At 36.5% G+C, this 26,485-nt stretch overlaps 1 protein-coding gene across 1 annotated transcript in view; it reads right to left on the bottom strand.

The window, feature by feature from the left end:
- Window positions 1–475: 475 nt before the first annotated feature.
- CWC27 (CWC27 spliceosome associated cyclophilin) overlaps window positions 476–26,485 on the bottom strand; it is a 262,287-nt gene continuing 236,277 nt past the window's right edge. The window contains exon 14 of the mRNA XM_045393777.3: window positions 476–1,078. Within this exon, the coding sequence (XP_045249712.1) occupies window positions 916–1,078 (163 nt within the window). The 3' untranslated portion in view covers window positions 476–915. The remainder of the gene's footprint in view (window positions 1,079–26,485) is intronic.

The raw sequence follows: 26,485 nt of genomic DNA, 5'->3' as shown, positions 1-26,485 counted from the left end.
CTGTAATCCCTGCTACTTGGGAGGCTGAGGCAGAAGAATTGCTTGAACCCAGGAGGCGGAGGTTGTGGTGAGCTGAGATCGCGCCATTGCACTCCAGCCTGGGCAACAAGAGCGAAACTCCGTCTCAAAAAAAACAAAAAACAAAAAACGAGTATGAATGATTGTCATCAAAAGCTAAATTCTTAATGAGTTTTTATTGTCAGAATGGGACCTTTGCATGTGCTCTTGGTATCACTGTGCTGAGAAGGGCAGAGGAGTGGGCAGGGGGCCAGGTGTCAGGCTGGGCATGCAGTGAGCCTGGCTGATGTTACTTAGAGTGTTAACATATCTTGACTGTGTCCATAAAACGCAGGCACTGGCCTGAATGGAGGTGTGAATGTTCACTTGGGGGTTCCTCAAGACTGAAGGCATGAGGCTACTGAGTTGTGCTGGCTTGGATATTTTGAATATTTATATACAAAAAACCCCACCCATATTTATATTCTATATTTTATTTAAAATCTTTTATTATATTCCGGAGTTAGTGAAAGGGAGGTTTCCCACAAATACTCTTTCTGTAAGAACTTCTTATTAAAAAATCTTGAAAAGGAAGCCTTCATATATTTTAGGGTAAAAGGACACAAACAGGCTTGCACAGTCTGCAATGGTTAACATGTAATGTGGAAGGAAAGTTATTTTATTTCAGATTTAGCAATATAAAAGGTCAGCTAGGAAAAAACGCATGTACCAGTAACCAAAAGCATTTGCTTACATCATTCCACAATTTGCAAAACAAGATAATTGTTTTTCAAAACCAGACAACAGGTTCAAAAATACTTCTTTTCACACCCCTAAGTGATGCTGTTGGGAACAATGGCTGTTACAAGGCCATTGCAGGCACATTTCCAGCAAGTTCTGGTTATCATTATTCTCATTTTATCTTCTTTCTTTTTTCTCTCTCATCAGCTTTTTGCTTTCTTCCCTCCTTCTTTTATTCACTGGATTCCGAGGATCATAGATTTCAAATGTATCTGAGTCTTGCATGCTTGCATCTTTCACTTTTCTGCTTTTATCCTCAAACTGAAGTACATGTGACATCCTAAAGAGGGAGAGAGATAGTTCAGTGATTCTTGCATGGGAACTTAAAGTAGAAATTCTATACTCTACTATCATTGACATAATGAACCATAAGCGTACGGAACACCAAGATGGGTTTGTTGTTTACTGGTGCTTACACCACATGGAAACCAACTTCTCAGAAAACTCTTAAATTTGAAAAACATGTCTGGAGTTTGTTCTGCTGGTTTATATTTCTAGTAGAGAATCTCTTTGCCTCAGTCTTTACTTGAGGTTTCTTTCCTGATGGGAGGTTAAAAGAGTTCTATACAGAAGTGTTCCTCAAAGTAAACTCAGAGGACACTGTCTGCTTCCTTTAAAGAACACATTCCTTTAGCCAGAGTGAGTCAGGTTGCAGAGCAAAACTCAAGACAATAAGCCAGCCCTGTCTGATTTTTAAAAATTTCAACAGTTACATGGGTCAAGAGTAGGGAATACATTAAGATAATTTAAAAATGATGTTCAAATGGTGTTATGACTCTCTTTCCTGGGGAATTGCTGGTTTAAAAAATATTTTCTTTATACAAAAGGAAACTAAACTTTTGACATAACTCTATGGACTAATTTCTTCTATTGTTGATTACAACAAATCTAACCAATCCTGCTCTCTTCATTAAAAGCTTACTGGTCTTAAGGTATCAGCATATGCTGGAATCCTGAGAGGTCATAAGCTAGCTATCTTTAGGATCAGTTAAATATGTTAGTAATTAGCTGTGCCCCATATGAGGTGCCAGCAATAAACAGAGAAGTCAAAAGAGCAGACTTCAGAACAGTTGAATGAATTTGGAAAGAGAAAAGTTCAATTTTTTTTTTTTTTTGAGATGGTGTCTCACTTTGTTGCCCAGGCTGGAGTGCAGTGGCATGATCTCGGCTCACTGCAACCTCCACCTCCTGGGTTCAAGTGATTCTCCTGCCTCAGCCTCCCAAGTAGCTGGGACTACAGAGATGTGCCACCATGCCTGGCTCATTTTTTGTATTTTTAGTAGAGACGGGGTTTCACCATGCTGACCAGGCTGGTCTCGAACTTCTGATCTTGTGATCTGCCTGCCTTGGCCTCCCAAAGTGCTGGGATTACAGGTGTGAGCCACTGCGCCTGGCGAGAAGTTCAATTTTTATAAAAATAAAACCAAAGTCTTAAGTCTTTTCCTACCGTTATACCCTATACACTTTTCTTCATCACAGCAGAAACGGTTAAACTGTAGGATTAATACTTCTTACATGCCTGTTGTAACTTTCAGATGAAACCCTAATATCTTTTCCCCCATATAAGCAGAGATCTGGGTAGTAGGTAGGCAGTAGTGAAGATCCCTCACTCTTTTCTCTCTACAGCAGCACAAATAATGACTGAAATTTACTTGTGTGGCAAATTCCCATGGGTATACCTAGATTTTTGAAGAATCCTAAAAAGATTTTAGGAGGGAAACAAAATGTCACAATTCTAGTGATATCATCGTTACTAAGGGTTTAGTAGCTGCTGCTCACCAGGGCTGGTGAGTTGAGGCTTATGTACCATTTCTACCTTCTTTTGTCTCACCTGAGAAAACTTACTGGAACGCAATAAGTAGAAATGATATATATGGATGATCTAGAATCCACTTTAATTTACTGAATAAGTCACATTCACATTTTTATACTTCATTATTATTATTATTATTATTTTTGAGATGAGATCTTGCTATGTTCGATGGTCTCGAACTCCTGGGCTCAAGTGAACACCTTGCCTCAGCCTCCCAAGGAGCTGGGATGACAAGCATGTGCCACCATGCTTGGAACTATATTATTAATGATACATTATTTGTATCAAATTTCATAACTGATCTCAATACCTGAACATGTGGAGTTGCTGACTTTTTATACTTCCATTCCTTTAGCGGACACCCTTATTTAGAAAATGTATTGTACAGTCGTTGCAAAATCTAATTTTCTAGTGTTTTCAATTTCCTACAGCTTTTAGGTATTAGCTTCTGAAAGTAAGACAATCTCTAACTCCCAGAAAAACGCTGACTGTTCGACAGCCATGGTATTAAGTAAGCCACTAGAACCAGTTGGAAAAATAATTAAACCAGATTTATGCAATTAATGCTATCTCGCCAAGGTCTAAATAATCAGTGACAACTCACTTCAGTAAATACACCACTGAAAGCCAATTAACCAGTGATAGCTACATGCTTTTGAAATTTGGCCCATCAGTTGCAGACTCGCTCCAGTGATTGTGCTTCTGAAAGCCAGCCAGTCAACAAGAGTCTCTTTCGAATAATGGGGCTTTTGAGGCTGACAGCTGCCCCTAAACAATTCCTGACCCCAAAACACTATGTAAGATTTGCAGCCTGCTTTGCTTGGAGACACTGTGCCTAAAAAGCACAGCGCCTCTTTACTTAAGTAATAAATTAAGCCTTTTTTCGTCCAGTTATTGAGAGGTAGCCTTTTTCTTCAACACTTCTTACAATCTTTGTTGCATCCCCCATAATATGCACCATTTAAAATTGTAATATTACCACTGATGAGAAGTAGGTGCAGAATGGTGGGACTCCTGTTAAAGGTCCTTTACCACACATCAGGGGTCGTCTAGACCCCTCTGCTGCACTTCAGTACATGCTTAGCAGCAGCTTTCCAAGTGCTTACGGCCTGGCTGTGTTGATGTCTAAACCAACACCAGTGTAGCTGGAATCATATGCCCTTTAAAACAATTTCATCAATACTCCTGGATTGATATGAGAAAACAAACTTACTGTCTTATTAATACCTCTTCATATACATATTCTTCTATTTAAAAAATTATCCTGTTCTCTGCCCAGAAATACAGATGGTTTTTTGTAATATCCATTTCTAGTAGGGATTCTCCATGTTTCAAAAATGACTTGATCAGAATTTGTCAATTAAGAATATAAAACGGCACCTTTTTCCTTTCTATGCCATGAGAGAATTTTGCAACTATTGGATTTAGTCGGCTCTGCTATAAAAAATGATCTCTAGACACATGAATAAGAGCACAAAGTCCACAAGAAGAAACAGATTTCCTTACAAATTTGAAAAAAAACAGAGAGCTGTAAGTTAAAGGAGCTGTCTTTTTCAACTGTTTGTTTCACACACCACTGCACTAAGCAAGTCCAACATTTTGATTAATAACAAACCTAAACCCAGAGGAAAGAAAGGGCTATCAGCTTACAACCTACTTCAGCTTTAATATCATAATACTTAGCATGGCTGGTTACTTGGCAATAATATTTAATCTTTAATAGAAATAAAAGCATAATCAAAATACTTCATCCATTTATCTTTCAACATGCTTTGGTCACTTCATTGTGAAAAGCAAAACAAAACAGTTATTATGATTTTCAGCATAATAAATTCCTGACCTACGTGCCTCTATAAATCACAGACTGTGCGAACTGAAAGCATGCCTGCACTCTACAGTCTCCTGTGAGGATACACAATAAGACTCAGAATACAGACTCAATATGAGTCAAGGGGGTCTGATAGTTTACAATCACGTATGTCCCAATAACTCAATACTATCCACTCTGTGGCTGGTTATGGAATTGGCCCAAAAAGAGTAGTGAATTTTTTTGGAATTAATTACACACTGATCATTTACATATGAAAATTGTAGAGCTTGTTCACTTGGAGGCAAAGACAACAATTTAGATTTGATTAATAAAAAATTTCACATAGGCTCAGATTCTCAAATAACATTGACTTTACAGTGTGTTACAATCTTATATATATAGTGTATACATAAAATATACAGTTATATATAATATATACCTATATATTACATATGGTATATAGTATATACCACATATATAATATATAATCTATTATATATTATAGTATATAGTATATATTATATATGTATAGTGTGTTAAAATATGGAGGTTTACTATTTTCACAGAGGTTGTGTCTGACAAGAAAGTGGTTTTTTTGTTATTGTTTTTGGTGTTTTTTGGTATGGAGCTATGTAAAATTATAAACAGAAGTAAACAACGGATTTTTCAAAAAGGACCTAGACCTTGACTGGCCTCACTAACTTCTTATCCAGTTTTTAAAGTTCTCCCACAATTGTGAAATAGACTAAGATACAATAGCTATTTGTATCAATGGGAAATATCAAGAGAGGAACTGATTCTCAGACACTTAATAAGTAGCCCAATATAGAATTCCAATATTAGCAATTCATTTCTGATTTAAATGAGTTTAAATTATTTACACTTATATAATGTAAATAGCTATCTTTTTCACTGGGAAGTCTACAAACCTCTTCTTCCCACATCCAAGCTACACTAACTTAGGAACTTATCACTTGATTGTTGCAGGTGTCCTAATTGTTCTACATCTGTCCTATTTCCTTCCCAGATCCAAAGCTTAAAAAATAATCTTTCTTACACATTTCTTTCACAGCGTTTTTTTGATCAGAAACTGCTGGTTATCATATTAGACTGAAATAAATACCTCAGTCTACCCTTAAAAGCCCTCCAACAACTGGGTAGGGTGCTTCAGCTTTGGTTCTGGGTGAGTGCAGTAGTGTAGACTTCTTAGCCTGTAATCAGTTTCAGTGTTGTCTGTGAGTTCCTCGGTGATTAGGCTGTACTTGTTAGTGTAGGCTGTGGTGAGGCTTCTTTGGGTATAGGGACACCAGGTGGGCTGATCCATGGGTACCAGTACTGGCAGTATCCTCAAGTTCCTAGCTGGCATGCCCCGCACCAGCAGCAGCAGGTGGCAAAATGGTACCCAGGCTCCCAGATGGCACATTTGGGCACCCATGGCAGTGGCTATGGGTGGGGCAGATTAATCCCCACACCCCCAGATGGTACTTGCAGGCACTGACGGTGGCAGTGGGGAAGGTTGATCCCCGGGCCCCAGGATGGCATGCTCATGGACATGCACATGTGGCAGTAGCAGGGCAGACTTGTTCTCAGGCCCCACATGACACCTGTGGGCATTGGCAATGGCAATGGCAGACAGAGCATGCCTAACCTCAGGCCCCTGGATGGTACATATGAGTACCCATAGCAATGGACAGGGCAGGTCAGTCCCCAGACCCCAGATAATGTGTGCAGATACCAGTGGTGGTGACAAGGGGCAGGCCTGTCCGCAGTCCCCCAGACAACATGTATAGGTGCCAACAGTAGTAGATGAGGCAGTCTGATCCCCTCTTCCCTGGACAACACACATGGCACTAACAGTGGGTGGAGTAAACCTCTCTAAACCCTGTAGTTTCTTAATTCCTAAAGAATCTTTGAACAATTATGAAAAGAGAACCTTAAGTTACTTGTAATCAGTAATAGAGAAAAGCCCTAAAATTAAATATTCATAAGGCTTTTCCTAAAAATTACATTTGATAGTTATAAAATACAGAAATAAAAGCATCCAAGTAATATTTTAATATATACTCTAGAAATCCTACGAAAATATCAAAAATTTAAAACAAAACAGCCATTTATATTTTAAGCAGTAGCCAAAGCAAACTGAGAATCATAGGAGAAAAACTGATTTTGATATTTTGGGTTAATAATGTCATCATTCTGTATATAGCTTGTTTTAATTAACTCATTTGAAATGAATCTAAAGCTTTGTGATTTTTGTGTTACTTGTGATTTCTTAACATCATAATAAGTGCCAAATGTTTGTTAGCATAGTCAACAATTATCCAGACACTATTTTGTTCTTTGTTTTACAATAGCTGCAAAAGCACCTTTAAAGGTATTAGTCATATTTAGGCTTCCAAATTTTCCAGTGAACTAGAAATCTGGCTTCAGCTTGGCAACTAATTCTGAGACCTTCAGTAGCTTCTCTTTAGTTGCTCATTTGTAAAATGGAATAGAGGAAGCTAAGTTATTTGCACATTTAAAGAATTCAAGGCTATCTACCAAAAGTTCTGAGAGGTCAGTATTGTGGCTAGATACAAAATAAGTACACAAAAAGTCATCGTTGCTCTGAAATAACCACTTAGAAAACATAATTTTTAAGACTCTAACTCACCAAATATAAATTATCTGGCAATAATCTTTATAAAGATTTATTAAAATCTTTATGTAAAATTAAGAAAACTGTAACCTATTAAAGGAGTACATTGATATACTATGTTTCTAGGATACTTAATTTTTGACAAAAACCAAATTACCTAAAAATTATTTTATAAACCTAATATAATTCAAATAAAAATACCAGTAAAAGGAGGGAGAGAAACATGCAAACGAATATAGCCATAAAATGTTCTAATAAAGAGTAGGGAAACATAATTTCTCACTCCTTAGGTATGGGGGTTATGCATGGTGACATCCTTTCAAAGTGTACATCATGGAAAGCAAGAAATAAAGAGTAACTTCAAGCAGAAAAGATAACTGTTAGGTATTGGGCTTAATACTTGGATGATGGAATAACATGTACAATAAACTCCCATGACACAAGTTTATGTATGTAATAAACCTTCACATATACCCCTAAGCCTAAAATACACATTTATTAAAAAAGAAAGAAATAAAGAAAAGAAAAGAAAGGATAATTTTGCCGTGTAGAAAACCTGTCAAGCACTACCTTAGTGAAGTGATCAAGGTCAACATTAACAGTCAGAAATCATGTTGCTAGTATGTACCCTTCAAATGATGTGATGCTAATGCCATTTTACATCTAAGGCCTTTCTTCCAGTAACCCATAAGCCCAGTCTTATCATGAGAAAAATGTTGAACTGCAGCCATATGACATCTGACCAGTATACCTCAAAACTGTCAAGGTGATCAAAAACAATGAAATTCTGAAAGCTTGCCACAGCCAAGAGTAGGCTAAGGAGACATGACAACTAAATGTAATATGGTATCCTGAATGGGATTCAGGAACAGAAGAAGGATATCAACTAAAAGCTAAGGGTATTGGTCTACTTGGGTTGCTATAAACAAGATATCACAGACTGGGTAGCTTAAACAACATTTATTTTCTCACAGTACTGTATGTTGGAAGTCCAAGATCAAGATGCTAGTAGGGTTGGTTTCTGGTGAGGTGTCTTTTCCAGGCTTGCAGACAGCCATCTTCTTGCTGTATCCTCACATGGTCTTTCTTCTGTGCACATGTGCTCATCATGTCTCATCATTTTCTTATAAAGATACAAGTCCTATTGGATTGCTGTCCCACCCTTATGACCTTATTTAATCTTAATTATCTGCTTAAAGGCTCTGTCTTCAAATATGGTCACATAGTATATTTGTATGTATATGTATGAATGTATTCAATGTATGAATTTTGCAGGAGCACAATTTGATCCATAACACTAAAGAAATCTAAATAAACTTCAGACTTTACTTAATAACAACCTATCAGTATTGCTTCATTGAGTATAACAAGTATACCATACTAATGTAAGATGTTAGTAATACACCAAAGTAGTCTGAGGGTACAAGAACTCTCTGTACTATTTGCTCAATTTTGTGTAAATCTGAACTGTTCTAAAAATAGTCTACTAAAAAATATACAAATTTTGAGACATAGGTTTAAAAATGAGTAACAGGGTCATGATCTTTCCCAGTCAGATGCCTAAGTATACTACAGAGTTACAATAATTAAAGCAGCAGTGTACTGTACAGGGTGGATTATTTAAGAAATGAAGTTGGGACAGTGAGTTAGCCATATGGGGCAAATAATTAAATTAGAACTTTATACGACCCAATATACTAAAACAAACTTCTGAATTGATGAAAGATTAACAAACGAAAAAAGAAGGAAGTGCTAGAAGAAAATATAGGTGGATATTTACATGGTCTTGATGTAGGAAATGATGTGCCTATGTATTGCAGTAGTTCTTAATGAGTTATGGTAATTTTTATTTACTTTTTTTCTTGCCTCTCAGGATTGTCCTACTTTGCAAAAAGAAAAACAAAAACAGTGAATGTATATTGCTTAAGCTATGAAAGTTATAAAAATAAAATAACATTTCTATAATTCTTTGATTCTATAAATAGTGTCTGCTCTCTGAATGGCTTAAGTCTAGTGTAGATAGGACATATTTAGAAATATACATATAAACCCAAAGTGAGTTGGGATCAAATAAGTTATATGTGTATGATGATGTACACAAAACATTTTGAAAGGGTTATGTAGTTGTCTTTGCCCATTTATATTTCCATAAAAGGAATGCCTGATGCTGGGTAATTTATTAAAAAAAAAAAAGAGAGAGAGGCTTATTTGGCTCACAGCTCTTCAGGCTATACAAAAAGGATGGCACCAGGATCTGCTTCTGGCAAGGGCCTCAGGCTGCTTCCACTCATGGTAGAAGGCAAAGGGGAGGTGGCATGTGCAGAACACATCATGAGAGGAGAGTGAGAGTGAAAGGGAAGGTGCCAGGTTCTTTTTAACAACCAGCACTCAAGGAGACTCCATAGCAACTACTAGAGTGAGAGCTCACTGATTACCACAAGATCAGCACCAAACCATTCATGAGGGATCCACCCGCATGACCCAAACACTTCCCACCAGGCCCTACTTCCAACACTGGGTATCAAACTTCAACATGAGACTTGGCAGAGCCAAGGAAACCATATTCAAACCACAGTAGCAGTATTATAGAGTATTATAAAAATGTAAATATTCATGTAAGCACAGTTTATATGCAACACATAGATACACTATTATAGACTGAATTTTGTCTCCCTAAAATTCATATGTTGAAGCTCTAACTGCCAATATGATGGTATTTGGAGGTGGGGTCTTTGGAAGGAAATGCTTAGGTTTAAATGAGGTCATGAGGGTGCCCCCGCTTTCCCCTCTTCCCCGTGTTGTGATTAGTGTCCTCATAAGGAAGGAAGAAACTAAAACTCTCTCTCTCTGGCACATACTGAGGAAAGCTCATGTAAGGACACAGTGAGAAGGCAGCCATTTGCAATCCGAGGAGAGAGCCCTCACCAGACACTGACTGATGGCACCTTGATCTGGGACTTCTGTCTGCGAGAAAATAAATTGCTGTTGTTTAAGGCACTCAGGCCATGGTATTTTGTTATGGCAGCCCAAGCTAACTAAGACACAAAGTACAAAATAAGTTAAAATGATAATAAATGTTTGGACTGCACTTTGCCATTTGCAAAGCCCTTTCGAATCCATGATGTTTGATCCTCAGGCCACGTGAGGTAAATAGGGTGCACATTACCACCCCTCTTCACAGGTGAGGAAACTGAGGCCTGAGAAGCAATGTGACTTTCGCCAGCCACAGTGACTGAATGTAACTCAAATCAAACTCAGGGCTTCTGAGTGCACACCACAGAGGTTTCATAGAAGGTGTTAAAGAAATTCAAAGGCAGGAACAGATCCTGAGGCCCAGGGCAGTCAGAAAAGAATTCTAGAAGGAAATGGGAATTAAACTGGGCTTTGAAAAGACCGGGGACATACACCAGTGGGAAGGAGGTGGAAAGGCGTCCCAGAGAAGTGACGTGGACAGAAGTATGCTGCAGCTCATCTATGACACAGAGCAGGGTATGGTCCTTTCAAAGGATCAAACATGGGTAAAACTTGAAAATTGGTCTTGCTGAGATTCTTTTTCTTAAAATAAAAAGGCTGGTTTTGTTTTTTAAATACAAGTCTCCTTTCAACCCTACCCCTAAAAATTTAAATCCAATTCATTAAAGTTTGTAATCCATAGTCCCATAGAATGACAATCTTAAGTAATATAGGAGCTATTTTGTTAGGTTTCTTGGAATTCTAACTTAACAGAGAAATGAGAAGCTGTCAACACAGTACACTAACACAGTACAGAGATAAATTTTGTGTATGGCAAAGTTTCGTAAAGAATGGTAAGGTCTTTCAACCCACATGGGGAAGGCTATATGAGGACAATATATGTACTTTCTCCCACCTCAAAGGCTAATCATACACTAGATAGATGTCAGTCTTCAAGCAGTTTAACTGGTCCGTTTGAGAAAGATAAGCATTGAATTTTCATACCATAAAGTTAGTAGTAGTAGAAATACCTTGTTTCAGCTTTTTGAGTAACTTATTAGCCTTTTCTCTGGCATTATCATGTAAGAGTTTATAAACATAATTGCTCAGTGATTTGGAATTATGTATTAATACTATCAAGGAGCAAGGTGAACAAAACCAGAATTCTAGTCAAAGGTTTTGGAGGTGGCTGGCTACTCAGAAACATTTATTTATTCAGCATACATTTATTGAGGGCATTCTTTTTGGCAAGCATTGCTGGCTAGTGCTGGTACAAAGGCCAATAACAGAGCCACCATAGAGCCGAGTATGGTGGCACATGTCTGTAGTTCCAACTGCTTGGGTGGCAGAGGCAAGAGGATCACTTGAGCCCAGCAGTTCAGAGCTATAATGCACTATGATTACTTGAATAGCCACTGCACTCCAGCCTGGGCAACATAGCAAGACCCCATCTCAACAAAAAAGCAGAGCTGCCACCCTCAAGAGCACCTGCAGCCTAGTAAAGGAGAGAGCAGTTACACTGTACTATGAGGAAGACTAAACCAGAGAGATATTCAAGATTCTCTGCAAGACCAGAAGAAGGTCTTAACCCTGGGGGAGAAAGAACGGGTCAGACCAGGAAAGGAATCAGGAACCATTTCTAAGATGGAGATAACACTTCAGCTAACTGAGACAGAGAAGTGTATAGGGTATATAGAGGCAGCAAGGAAGAAGGGGAGTGCAGGCGTTTGTTCAGGAAACTTGAAAGAATTGGGACGTCTGGAGCATAGATGTGATGGGGGAAGGAGATGTAACAGGTCGGAGAGGGAAGCAAAAGCCAGATTATAGAAGCCACGTTAGGAATTTGGGTTTTCTTGTGTAGACAATGGAGAGCCACCAAAGGATTTAAAACAGAAGAGTTTTTGTGGCTACATTTGCATTTCTGAAAAATATAAAGGACCTGAATATTATTGACCACAAGGTAGTCCTTAGTAATTCGATGGCTGAGAGGAGATTGCCAGATACCCACCCTTGCAGAGGCAGCCTACGGGCCCTTGGCTCTGCTCCTTTTGAACTTCCAGCTGAATGAGGTGTCCCTGCTTAGCATCCCTATTTTAGGAAGAACTAGAAGAAACTGGAACTGAGATTTCAGATAGCACTGATTAAAGGCAATAAGGAGATCAAAATTTATAGAAGAAATTAATGCTTTTTTTTTGTGTGTGTAAGCAAGCATTCACCTAAAAGAGTGGTGCCTTTTCCCAAAGATGCTCCCACATTGCTCAAGACATTTCTGGAGTTTCTCTTTTGGAATTTCTTTAATGTCCAACCTGGATTCATGTCTTTTTATGGTTGCATTTTTTAAATTGTATACTCCAAAATAAGCACTACTTTTATCTGATTTCTTATCTTCCTTACTAGACCTATCACTGAATTGACTTTTGATGTATTCCCAAAGTTAAATCCATCTTTACAGGATGAAAGTTTGTTACCTCTGAAGACACTGAAGAAAGTATCTGGTCAAGAAGTTATCAGCTACGAGTTTCTTGACCCTCAGTCTGAGAGACTGCCTGTGAAACAGCGGTGATAATAATCTTTTTCCTGCCCCGCCCCCACATATTCAGTTATTGTAAAGATGCTACCAGACAACATGAGAAAGCTTGTTGTAGAGTGCTGCATCAGTGAGTGCTATTTTTGTTGTCTCACAGTTTGTAGGCAATTCCAAACTGTGCATTTACCACATCGTGGTGTGTGTCTGTATGTTCTTACAGATTGTTTACTTCGTGAGAGTAGGGCCTGGGTCATATTTGGTTTTGTTTCACCAGTGTCCGGCATTGGCATCATGCGTTAAAAGCCCCCAGATGTTTTTTGAATGAATAATTGAGTCTAGCTCATTGCCTTTTCCTCAAATCACATATATCAGAAATAAATAATGCGCTTGAGATTATTCAGTTCAAATAATAGACTCAGAGCTACCTGAGTTTCTTTGAGTAGTTTGTCATTAGGAACCAGCTGATCTCCATCTCCGAAGGGGCAAGGACAAAGGGCTAATGAAATCAGTCAGTCTGAAAGCATAAAGGCTCTTAAGCTTTATTTCTGTGCCCTTTACTTTGACTGCATTTAAAAATAACTAGGAACATTTTTTAAAATTACTGATACTGGGACCCCATCCCAGGACAATTAAATCAATACCTCTGGAGCTGGAAGCCTGGCACTGATAGTTTTTAAAGCTACTTGGTGATTTTTAACATGCAACCTGCATCTGATGCAGGCGCTCTAGAAATATGCTTTGAGAAACATTGCTTTATACAAATAAAAAATTTAAAAAAGGGGGGGGCCCTTCTGTCTACTTCTACATCAGGTGCTATAGGAGATGGAAAAGAACATAAGGCATGTTCCCACTGCAGTCTATTGAGGGAATAGAAACTAGCAATCACTAATATAAGTGAGTGGAAAAGCAACTATCAGTATTTGCTGAGCTATGAGAGATGATGAAAACAGACTTATGCTGAGCCTGAGACTTTCTGCAGAGGCTGGTAGATGTTTTAGGGAGTCTGTCATCAAAATATAAGATAGTCTCTACCCACAAAAGGAAGCTGACTCTTAGCTTAGCAAGCCTTCTAGTACCAGCCAACAGGCCTGACCAGTACAAAGAGTCTGAAGGCCTTATTCCCAACACAAATCACCATGTTTGGCTCCGGGAATGCAACAGTGAACAAGACTCAAACCGTCTCAAACAACTGAGTCTGTTCACAATCAAGTGAACAGGCAATTACTAAATGGGGAGAATTAATGAAAGAAATGAAATAAGGTTGGTGAGATAGGAAGCACCAGTTGTTGGAGGGCTTTTAAGGGTAGACTGAGGTATTTATTTCAGTCTAATATGATAACCAGTAGTTTCTGATCAAAAAATGCTATAAAAGAAATGTGTAACAAAAGAAACATTGGAAACTGTACAAATGCATGAAAATTAAACAACATGCTCCCAAATGACCACTGAATCAATGAAGAAATTAAGGAGAAAATAAACTTGTTTAAACAAATGAAAATGGAAATACAAGAAACCCAAACTTATGGAATACAGGAAAAGCAGTGCTAGGAAGGAAGCTTATAGCAACAATCACCAACATCAGAAAAGTAGAAGGATTTATGCACCTCAAGGAATTAAAAAGCAAAAACAAACCAAACCCTAAATTAGTAGAAACAAGGAATTAATAAAGATCAGACAAAATTAAACACAACAGAGACTACAAACAATACAAGTAATCTGCAAAAGGAAAAGTTGGTTTTTTGAAAAGATAAACAAAATAGATACACTGTTAGCAAGATTAACAAAGAAAAACAGAAAAATGCCCAAAATAAATAAAATGAGAAAGAAGGAGACATTATAATTAATGCAACAGAAATAGAAAGGATCTTTAAAGGCTACTGTGAACTATATGCTAGCAAATTAGAAGCCTAGAGAAATACGGATAAATTCTTAAGACACATACGACCTCCCAAGATTGAACCAGGAATAAATAGAAAACCTGAGCAGACCAGTAAAAGCAATGGAATTGAATCAGTAATAAGAAATTTCCCAACAAAGAAAAGCTCATGTTTTACTGCTGAATTCTACCAAAATTATAAAGAACATACACTATATTTTTTGTCAAGTTAGTCCAAAAAATTGAAGATAAAAGAATTCTTCCTAATTCATTCTATAAGACCAGCACTACCCGGTAACCAAAACAAGACAAGGACATAACAAGAAAAAGAAAACTACAGGCCACTATCAGTGATGAACACAGATACAAAAGTTCACAACAAAATACTAGCAAAGCATGACAACAATGCATCAAAAAGATAATACACACCATGATCAGGTGGGATTCATCCCAGGGATGCAGGTATGGTTCAACATACACAAATCAATAAATGTAATACATCACATTAACAGAATGAAGGACCAAAATTATACGATCGTCTTGATTGATGCAAGAAAAGCTCTGCTAAAATTAAACACATTTTTATGATTAAAAACTCAAAAAATTAGGCATGGAAGGTGCAAACCTCAATATAATAAAGGCCATTTGTGACAAGCTCACAGCTAACATCATACTGAATGGGGAAAAGGTGAAAGCCTTTCCTCTAAGAGCTGGAACAAGACAAGGATGCCTACTTTTACCACTCTTATCCAACAAGGTACTGGAAATCCGAGTCAGAGCAGTCAGGCAAGATAAAGAAATACAACGCATCCAAATCAGAAGAGAAATCAAATTGTCTCTCTTTGCAGATGACATGAACTTATATGTAGAAAAACCTGAAGACTCCACAAAACACTTTTAGAGCTGGTAAGCAAATTGAGTAAAATTGCAGGACAAAAGCCCAACATACAAAAATCAGTAGTGTTTCTGTAGAGCAATGACAAACTATCTGAAAAATAAATTAAGAAAGCAATCTCATTCATAGTAGCCACACACACACACACACACACACACACCCACACACACCAAACTAGGAATAAATTTAACCAAGGTGGACCTCTACAAAGAAAACTACAAAACACTGATGAAAGAAACTGAAGAGAACACAAACAAATGAAAAGACGTCGTATGCTTATGGATCAAAAGAATTAATGTTGTTAACATGATCATACTATTCAAAACAATCTACAGAGTCAATGCAATCCCTATCAAAATACCAATGATATTCTTCATACAAATAGAAGAAAAAATCCTACAATTTGTATGGAATTACAAAAAAAACCAAATAGCCATAGCAATACTGAGCACAAAGAACAAACCTGGAGGTATCACACTCTCTGACTTCCAAATACACTACAAAGTTACAGTGACCAAAAGAGCATGGTGTTGTTATAAAAACAGACACACAGACCAATGGAACAGAATAGAGAACCCAGAAATAAATGCACATATGTATAGCCAACTGACTTTCAACAAAGGTGTCAAGAACATACTTTGGGAAAAAGACACCCTCTTCAATAAATTATGCTGAAAAAACTGGATATCCATACACAGAAGAATAAAACTAGACCTCCATCTCTAACCATATACAAAAATCAACTCAAAATAAAATAAAGACTCAAATACAAGACCTGAAACTATAAAACTATAAAAAGACAACACACGGGAAACATTTCAGGGCATTGGTCCAGGCAAAAATTTTATGGTTAACACCTCAGGCAATGAAACAAAAACAGACAAATGAGACTTAATTACATTAAAAAGCTTCTGCCTAGCAAATGAAATGACCAACAGAGTAAAGAGAGAACCTGTTGAATGTAGAAAATATTTATGAACTATTCACCCAGCAAGGTACTGATATCCAGAATATACAAGGAACTCACATAACTTAAAAGCAAAAAACCAAAATCCCATTAAAAAGTAGGCAAAGGATCTGAATAGATATCTCTGAAAAGAAGATTTACAAATGGCCAACAGGTATATAGAAAAATGTTCACCATCACTAATCATTAGGGACCTGCAAATTAAAGCCACAGTGAGATCTCATCTCACCCCAATTTAGAACGGTCATTATGAAAGCGACAGCAAATAACAAATGCTGGTGAGGATGCAGAGAAAAGGTAACTCTTATACATTGTTGGTGTGAATATAAATTAGTATAGCCACCATGGAAAACAGTATGGAGGTTTCTCAGAAAGGTAAAAATAGAGCTACCATATGACCCAGCAATTCCACTAATGAGTATTTATCCAAAAGAAAGAAATCATTATATTGAAAGGAATTCTGCACCCACATGTTCACTGAAGCACTATTTACAATAGCTAAGAAACAAAATCAACCTCAGTGTCCATCAATGGATAAATGGATAAAGAAAATGTGGTATATATACACAATGGAATACCATTTGGCCATAAAAAAGAATGAAATCCTGTCATTTGTGGCAACACAGATAGATCTAAGGCCATGATGTTAAGTGAAATAAGCCTGGCAGAGAAAGACGAAATAGTGCATATTCTTACTCACATGTGGGAGCTAGAAATGTTGATCTCATGGAAGTATACAGTAGAATGATTGTTACCAGAGGCTGGGAAGGGTGGGGTGGGGAGGATAAAGAGAGGCTGGTTAATGGATACAAACATACAGTTAGAAGGAATAAGTTCTAGTGTTTGATAGCACAGTAGGGTGACTATGGTTAACAATTTATTGTATATTTCAAAATAGTTAGAAGAGTTCAAAAGTTCCCAACACAAAGGAATGTTTGAGGTGATCATCACACATTGTATCCATATATCAAAATATCACCTGTACCCCACAAATATGTACAATTATTATTTATCAACAAAAAAAGGGAGGGGGAGAAAGAAAAAGTGTTTATGCACCAGCACATCTGAAAAAAGAAGTCTGAATCTTTTTTCAACATGAAGTAGATAGTGGAGATCACAGTAACTCATATGAAGAGACACAGACAAAATATGAATGAGCTCAGAGATCAAACTATGTAAAAAAAAGTCCTGGAAAATAAGGCCACTGGAACTCTTCATGTTTAGCAGAGCAGGGATGATTCTGAGTAATAGAAAAGGCCAAAGGAGAGAAAGAGATTAATGGAGAAAAGCAAAAGATGAAAGAAGATTCAGAACAGGAAACAGAAATAGTTAAAGGAAACAGAGAAAAATGCAGATACAAATGGTAAAAAAAAAAAAAAAAAAAAAAAAACCCCAAAAAAACTCAAAAGAGAAATTTAAAAATTAACAGTAAGAGAAAAATAAGAACAAAAAATTTTAAAATACTTGAACAAAAAAATAAGAATAGAAAAATAGAGTGTTAGGAAAATCAAGCAAAGAGGAAAATGGAAACTGATTTTTGAAAAAAGAAAATGAAGATGAAAACCAGTGGCTTTTCTTTCACTGTTCACCACTAACATGGAAAAATCTCCTGTTTCCGAACTTTAAAGGAATGTTATATTGCCCCCTCAGTTTGGAGTTTTGAAAGGCTAACTCTAAAACATGTCTTTTGTATTCCTTAGTTAAAAAAGAAATCCTCATATTATAGTGTCTTCTGTAAATACTTAGTATTGTTGGAGTAAATATGAAAGACATAGTTTTCAAAATATCTTTAGCAACAGGAGAATGCAGAGTTTCTCAGCTTTCTTGCCTATCTAACATGCTTAACACTCAGCACGACACAGGTGGAAAGATCTAAGAGGTTTTCCAGAATTAATCTGTAATATGCGTCTTACACCTGCCCTGGGGTTTCAGCAACTGCTCAGCCAATAACACGTAATCTACAGCCAGTAGACTAATAGAACAATTGTCTTCCATAGGGAAGATGGTATTTCCTATCAAAAAGGCCTGGTAAGCAGCTGGGGTACATGGCTGTCTCCCCATCTCTCTCAAAACAGATCCACAAACAAAGCAAACTTCCCTAATATGACAGAAACTTATTTCAGGGCAAACCATATGAAAGCACAGGGTTAAGACAGAAGAGCTGTCTTCATCCTGAAGAAAAAGAAGAAAAAGAGGTGACTTCAGGGACTGGACAGGGAGTTTAGAATTAAAATAATCACCATTCCAGGGTCAGCAACTCTGACAATGACCTATTTATAAAGAACCACGTTGGTCTTTTGTAGCATTATTTATAGTTCTGTATAAAATGAACACTAACCAGAGAACCTGGTCTATAATCATTTTCCTTCTTGCTTCATTTTATCACAACCTTAGAACTTGGCTGACAGAGAGGTGGAATAAAAATATTTACATTACACTGAGCTTATAATTCTATGTTCTCCAAAGTGATGATATCCTTTTGCTTTATATTTAAATTCTATTTACAATGAATGTTCCTTTATCTGCATCTCCTCCCCCACTTATCTTAGTACTAGCCTCAAGGAAAAAGCTGATAGTTCATTAATGAGGCATTATTGTCCACTGAAAAAATATCAAAGGTTTTTTTAAATTTCAGAATGGTAAGAATTATGATACAAACCAACCTTAAGTTAATCACTGAGAGTTATAATGAGTTAAACTAAGGAAAGGTCATAAAACAGTCAAATATTATAGAAATGGTACATATTCTAATCATCTGATCTTGATAGATCTACTGACAGTGGTCAAATATAGATAAATTAATTCTTAAAAATAATAATGACAACACTGGAGATGAAAACAAGAACACATTTATTGAGCACTGATTGTTCCACACACCATACTAAACCCTTTAAAAATAGTATTTCATTTAATCCACAAACTGACTAACCAAAAAGGTACTATTATTATCCCCAGTTTACACTTTAGGGCACAGAGCTAGAAAGGTTATGTAATTTACCCAAGATCCCACAGCTAGTAAGTTTCCAAGTTGGGATTCAAATTCAGGTCTGACTCCAAATCCCATATTCATAACCACTCTACTATTTATATTCCTATGAAAAATTAGGGGTAAATGTGGCAGGAACTTCTTGTTCAAGTTAAACAAACTTTTAAATAACTTTCTGAATTTTAATTCTTCAAATAATACAGAGGATATAATATTAAGGATATAAATTTGACATTTTCCACACTTTAAGGGGACCTAGACAATTTTTGACTAAGTGTGAATTAAGTCCTGAAGTCATTTGTCTGGCCTTATTACTACAGTTTAAAACAACAACAACATCAACAATCACATTGCCTTATCGGAAAATAGGAAAAATATGTAGCCTAGCTAACTTAGAGAAACTGTTACTTAGGTGGGAGAACCTCTGAAAGTGACAATTTTTTATGTAGAATGCCATAAAAATACTGATGCACTATGTTTCCCCATATAAAATAGGAATGATTTTTTTTTCTAGCAGAAAATGTAATATTACATATAAGCAATACAAAATCACAAACAAGAGAGAATGTCTTCAAAAACAAATGGAATCAAACTATTGAGCCAAGCACGATTGGCTATGTCTGAACACTATCACTTCTAGTTATGACATCTTGACCACATTACTTAAACTTTCTGTGCCTTAGACTTTTCCCCAGTATAATTTGGGCACAACAACACTTTCTAGCTTATAGGTTTAAAGGAGATTGGTGTTATGTAAATGCTCAGTAAGACTTTCTTGCTTTAACTTTTATTTCTACTAAAAAAACCTCAGTTCAACGTTTTACTTATTGTGATCAACTGAATTATCTGTACGCAAAGAATAGAACATTACTATTACATTTAACTTGATTACCTGAATTAATACCAGAGAGTAGAAGGGATATTAATAAATCAAAATGGCAGGTAGCTGGAAGATTATTAACAAATGTTTTTGGAGGGGGATTTTGTGAGTTGCATTTATATGTGGCTATCCTAGATGTCCTGGGGATTCACACCAGGTAAACGAGAAGAAAGTAAGATGGCATATATTCTGTAACCTTGTCAATTCTTTGTGTTTTTGCTCAGTGTACCAGGGAGAAGGAAAAAATTATAATTAAATGTCTCATAAAAACATTTATATGCCCATACCAGAAAATGGCAATCAAGCATGCTAGACTTCACTCTTTATTCCTCATGCTATTTTTTTTCCACATGTGATCTTTTCCATTACTTTGAAGGGTTTGTCTAAAAACTAATTATTTCCTTCTTGGCACTGGGGCTGCAATTCAGGTAGCGGCCACCTGTTAAATAATTAGGCCTTTTTATTGACTCCATAGCCTATAGTCTAAGCTTTTTCCAGGTGTGGTAACTAAAAGAGAGTAAGAATGTAGCACGTTATCCACCACCTAAACTTTCAAAGTAAAAATATAAGTGTAGAACAATAAAGGTTCAACCTGCCTTAAAAGATACTAAACAGTATCTTTTAAGTATATTGCTAAACAGTTAAGCAGTGAGGTACTGGCACAAGAATAGACAAAGAAATCAATGTAAAATAAAAATCCTAGAGGAAAACCTAGGTAGTACCATTCAGGACATAGGCATGGGCAAAGACTTCATGTCTAAAACACCAAAAGCAACGGCAGCAAAAGCCAAAATTGACAAATGGGATCTCATTAAACTAAAGAGCTTCTGCACAGCAAAAGAAACTACCATCAGAGTGAACAGGCAACCTACAGAATGGGAGAAAATTTTTGCAATCTACTCATCTGACAAAGGGCTAATATCCAGAACCTACAAAGAACTCAAACAAATTTACAAGAAAAAAACAAACAACCCCATCAAAAAGTGGGCAAAGGATATGAACAGACATTTCTCAAAAGAAGACATGCATACAGCCAACAGACACATGAAAAAATGCTCGTCATCACTGGCCATCAGAGAAATGCAAATCAAAACCACAATGAGATACCATCTCACACCAGTTAGAATGGCGATCATTAAAAAGTCAGGAAACAACAGGTGCTGGAGAGGATGTGGAGAAATAGGAACACTTTTACACTGTTGGTGGGATTGTAAACTAGTTCAACCATTATGGAAAACAGTATGGCGATTCCTCAAGGATCTAGAACTAGATGTACCATATGACCCAGCCATCCCATTACTGGGTATATACCCAAAGGATTATAAATTATGCTGCTATAAAGACACATGCACACGTATGTTTATTGCAGCACTATTCACAATAGCAAAGACTTGGAATCAACCCAAATGTCCATCAGTGACAGATTGGATTAAGAAAATGTGGCACATATACACCATGGAATACTATGCAGCCATCAAAAAGGATGAGTTTGTGTCCTTTGTAGGGACATGGATGCAGCTGGAAACCATCATTCTTAGCAAACTATCACAAGAACAGAAAACCAAACACCGCATGTTCTCACTCATAGGTGGGAACTGAACAATGAGATCACCTGGACTCAGGAAGGGGAACATCACACACCGGGGCCTATCATGGGGAGGGGGGAGGGGGGAGGGATTGCATTGGGAGTTATACTTGATGTAAATGACGAGTTGATGGGTGCAGCACACCAACATGGCACAAGTATACATATGTAACAAACCTGCACGTTATGCACATGTACCCTACAACTTAAAGTATAATAATAATAAATAAAATAAAAAAAAAAAAAAAAGAAAACTCACTCAAAATATACATAAGTGCTTACTCTGATAAAGAACACATTTAATATCCATGGGGAAACACAGTATTATTCAGTTGTGGTGGCTAACAATTTAGAAAAAAAAATAATATGATAACATTGACCTAATAAAATAAACCAAATCAATTCCAGGTGGATTTTTGATGTAAATTAAAAATAAAAAGCATAAAAATACTACTAAAAGATCTAACTAGGTATTTATATAATCTTGGAATTATGAAGATCTTAAGAATGACACCAGGTAGAAATCATAAAGGAAGAGATCAGCAAATTTAGCAATGCAAATATTTAAAATTCCATGTTAACAAAACAAAGTCCCCATAAACAAACTGTAAGGCAATGACAAACTGGTAAAAATATTTTAAATGAAAAATAATACTCTTCATAGGCCAGGCGCTGTGGCGCATACCTGTAATCCCAGCACTTTGGGAGGCTGAGGTGGGCGGATCGCTTGAGGCCAGGAGTTTGAGACCAGCCTGGCCAACATGGTGAAACCCTGTCTCTACTAAAAATACAAAAATTAGCTGGGTGTGGTGGTGCTCGCCTGTAGTCCCAACTACTTGGAAGGCTGAGGCAGGAGAATTGCTTGAACCTGGCAGTCCACTCTGGGTGAGAGAGTGAGACTCTGTCTCAAAAAAAAAAAAAAAAAAAAAAAAATTAAGAGCTTTTGTAAATAAAAAAGATATACACATAAGAGTAGACAACTAACAACCACCACCATAACCATGAAATATAAATGGCCAGTTAGCACATTGAAAAAATTCAACTACCAGCAAACAAAGAAATAGAAATTAATACAAGGTAGAAATTGGCAACGATTACTATATATCTGTTATTTATGACATATTATAGTACATACACACATAATTCTAGGTTAAGAAGAAACTAGCAATTTCATACATTGCTGGTACAGGTATAAATGATTCAACTTTATACAGTGCAATTTAGTAAAAATTTTATCAGTCATTCCTGAGCTGATAGAAATCAGAAAGTGTTATGGGGAGGGGACTAGCTAGGAAGGGGAAGGCGGGAATATCCTGGGGTGATGTAAATGTTTTACACCTTGTTTTGATGGTGTTTATATTGGTGTATAAAATTGTCAAAAATTCATCAAAGTGAACAGATAACAACTGTGTGCTCTCTTATATGTAAATTATATCTCAATTTTAAAAAAGTTTTTTTTAAAAGCCTACCTGACACAGGAAATAACAATGAATTTACAAAATATTAACTAAAAATGTATTCACTGATGAAAGACTTATAATTAAAAATGGGATGAATTTCTTCACAAAGATCCATGTTAAATTATGTGACATCCTCATGATAGAATATTATATAACCATCAAAAGAGATGTTGCAAAAGAATATTTAATAATGTGAAAAATGTTGATAGTATACTGAAAATACAGAAAGGGAGAAAAAGGAGGTATGGCATGATTCTATTCTTGGGAAAAGCATCTATATATTAATGTATGAGAGGGTAGACAAAAACAATGATGATTATCTGTAGGATATGGATCTACCAGTGATTTTTTCTTTCTTTGAAAATGTTTTACATATTGAACAATACATATAAACACAAATTAGGTATTTGAAAAAATCACTATGATAATTATGGTTATGGTATCAGAATGCTTATTTATAATTTCTTGGTTGCCAGTGTATAATGGCAACTTTCTTTGCACTGGCTTTGTTGCCATACGTAACAACTATGGTAAAATGACTTTTTTACTACATTATGCTAATCCCAAGGACCTTTGCTCCTTAAACTTTCTTTCCAATAGAAATAAATAACTTATGTATGCATAGTTTTTCTCTGTTCCAAGATGCTCTTGTCAGCTATAAAAAGATTCTGGAGAAAGTCCAGAATCCATGACTATATATTCCCAACATAGAAAAGGTAATCTTGTCCACTCTCCTCCTCTTTCTGTATGAATGCTAAATTTATATTAGCTAAAGTCTGCCAGCTTCAGCATTTTGTAATCTGGATTCAGCTAAAGAACATTTTTTTTTTTTAAACAAGGCTACACTTTTCTCCTTTTCTTAACAGCTTATAAAATAGAACCATCTAGCACTACTAGCAAATTTATTGAATATGCCTACATTCCCTCTAGGTCATAGATAATATAACTGAAGTCAATTAACATTTGCCTTCTTTTCAAATATTACTTTGAGGTTATTAGATCAAGAGGCCTGTATAACGTTTTGACAATTTAATTTAGAATGTTTAGTTTGTGCTGCTTGAGTAATATGTCAAGCCTTACCAATACTACCCTAGTACCATGCACCCCCACTTCCCTCTCTCACATCTACTATTTCCTGAGCACTCTCTAAGGGTCAGGCACTATACTGAGTGCTTTCCATGAATTATCTCATTTAATTATAATAATAACTCTGAGGTAGGTATTGTTATTTCTACTTTACTGGTGAAGAAATTGAGGCTTAGAAGTTAGGCTGCTTGCTTAGGTCACTGAGCAGGGATTTGAACCCAGGTATTCTGATTAGACAGCCCACTGTATAATTAGGTCATAATTCAATGTGTGGAATTACAGAGTAGGTTTTGGTTTCAGAACTCTCAGTGGAACAAAATAATGATTGTTTTCGAGTAATTGCACCTCCACGGAATGTACCTCCATGATGGTACATTTCTTTAAAAAAGTGTAGAAAGTATTCCAAAGATGAGAATGAGTGATACATGCTGTAACTAGCTCCAGAAGATGAATATTGTTATTTAGAATCAAAGGCCTCTGAAAGTCAAGTTAAATTTTTTCTTCCTTGTCCCAGTGATTAGTATTCAGGTTAGAATCACTGCTGGTAGAAGCTGGTATTCTGGAAACAGCATGGACTCACCGGTGTTGACAAAGAGTCCCATCATTTATTGCCATAGGATCTTGGGCAGATAACCTAATTTTTTTGAACTACAGAGTTCCTCATTTATCACATGGAAGTAGTGCTAATTATCTGAAGGATCTGTGAGAAACAAATCTGCGACAGCTAGTCCCTAAGCCATGAGTCCTATGAGGCTCTTGTGAAGGTAAAATGAGATGAGATAGGATAAAGGTCCTAGCAATGTCTGAAATATATCACATACAAATATTTGCTTAAAAAATGAATTGGTGGGATCTAGAGTCACCTTCATCTCCTACTACCCGTAGAAGAATTAGAGTAAAAAAGCACGAAAAGGATATATACTTACTTTAGTCAAGTATAAGGGTTTCCTATTCTGTCAGTTATTCTGTATAATCTTATTAACTAATCTGACTGATAATTGGCCACAATACCCTTAACAAGTGGTTTTAAAATAAATGAAGGGACCTCACATTAAAGTAATTCTTCAGAAATGTCAAAATAAAAAAGCTTATGAAATATACATACAATTTGGGGCAGAGCAAATTTGTTCATTTAAAACCTTTAATTGGTTTCCATTTGTTTTTATTTCATTTTAAGTATTATTTATTGTTTGTTAGAGACAGGGTCTCTGTTGCCCAGCCTAGAGTGCAGTGGCATGATCATAGCTCACTGTAATCTCAAACTCCTGGGCTCAACTGATCCTACGACCTCAGCTTCCTTAGTAGCTAGGATTATAGGTGCACACCACCACACCTAGCTAATTTTAAAATTGTTTTGTAGAGATGGTGTCTTGCTATGTTGCCCCGGCTGGTTTCAAACTCCTGGGCTCAAATGGTCTTCCGATCTCAGCCTCTCAAAGTGCTGGGATTACAGACGTGAGCCACAGCTCGCAGCCTCCATTTGTTTTAATGTAGTGAATTGACCTAAAGACTCAAACCTGAGTTAAACAAACAATAGTAGAATTCAGAAACCTCTTTTTGGTCAGGTAAATATCTAACATGTATTGAAGGGACATTGTAGAGTACTATCCCCAAAACCCCTGCATTCCTACCTTTGGCAGGTTACTACCCACTACCTCCTACGATATTTGAACCTGAAGTTTCCTCTTAGGTAACAAAAGGATAGCAGTCCCAAGTTACATAGGAAGGATTAAATCACATCAGCAGAGTTGAGAATCCTAAGTGAATGCAAGGTTTCTTGCCAATGACTGTGAAAGCAGTTTATAATTTACGCCCAATATCTGTTCCTAAGCAGAAACGTTCTTCCTTACAATGATATCTTATCTCACTTGGGATATTATACTATAATAAATCAATGGGAATGAGTGTCATGTCTAACTTTACTCCACATCCCACACCTCACACATTATTTTCATTAAAAACATTTATTAAATAAATAAGGACTAGTTTTCAAAATATGCAAACTGAGTTAATCTGACCTATATGAACAAACTTAGCCTATAAATACTGTGCTACAGCATTAATGCCATTGAAAGACTTTAGTATCACTAGATAAGTATTCACAGAAAGCTTAAGGATTAATAATTACTTGCCATAGGCTCTACATGTTTTAAATGACATCTTAAGGAAAAAGAAGCATGTTGTTTAGAGTTATTAATTGATAAAGTAGGGT

This window comes from Macaca fascicularis, chromosome 6, assembly GCF_037993035.2.
Source record: "Macaca fascicularis isolate 582-1 chromosome 6, T2T-MFA8v1.1".
In the NCBI taxonomy this organism is placed as follows: domain Eukaryota; kingdom Metazoa; phylum Chordata; class Mammalia; order Primates; family Cercopithecidae; genus Macaca; species Macaca fascicularis.
Note: the sequence above shows the minus strand (reverse complement) of the source record. Positions and strands in the feature narration are given on the sequence as shown.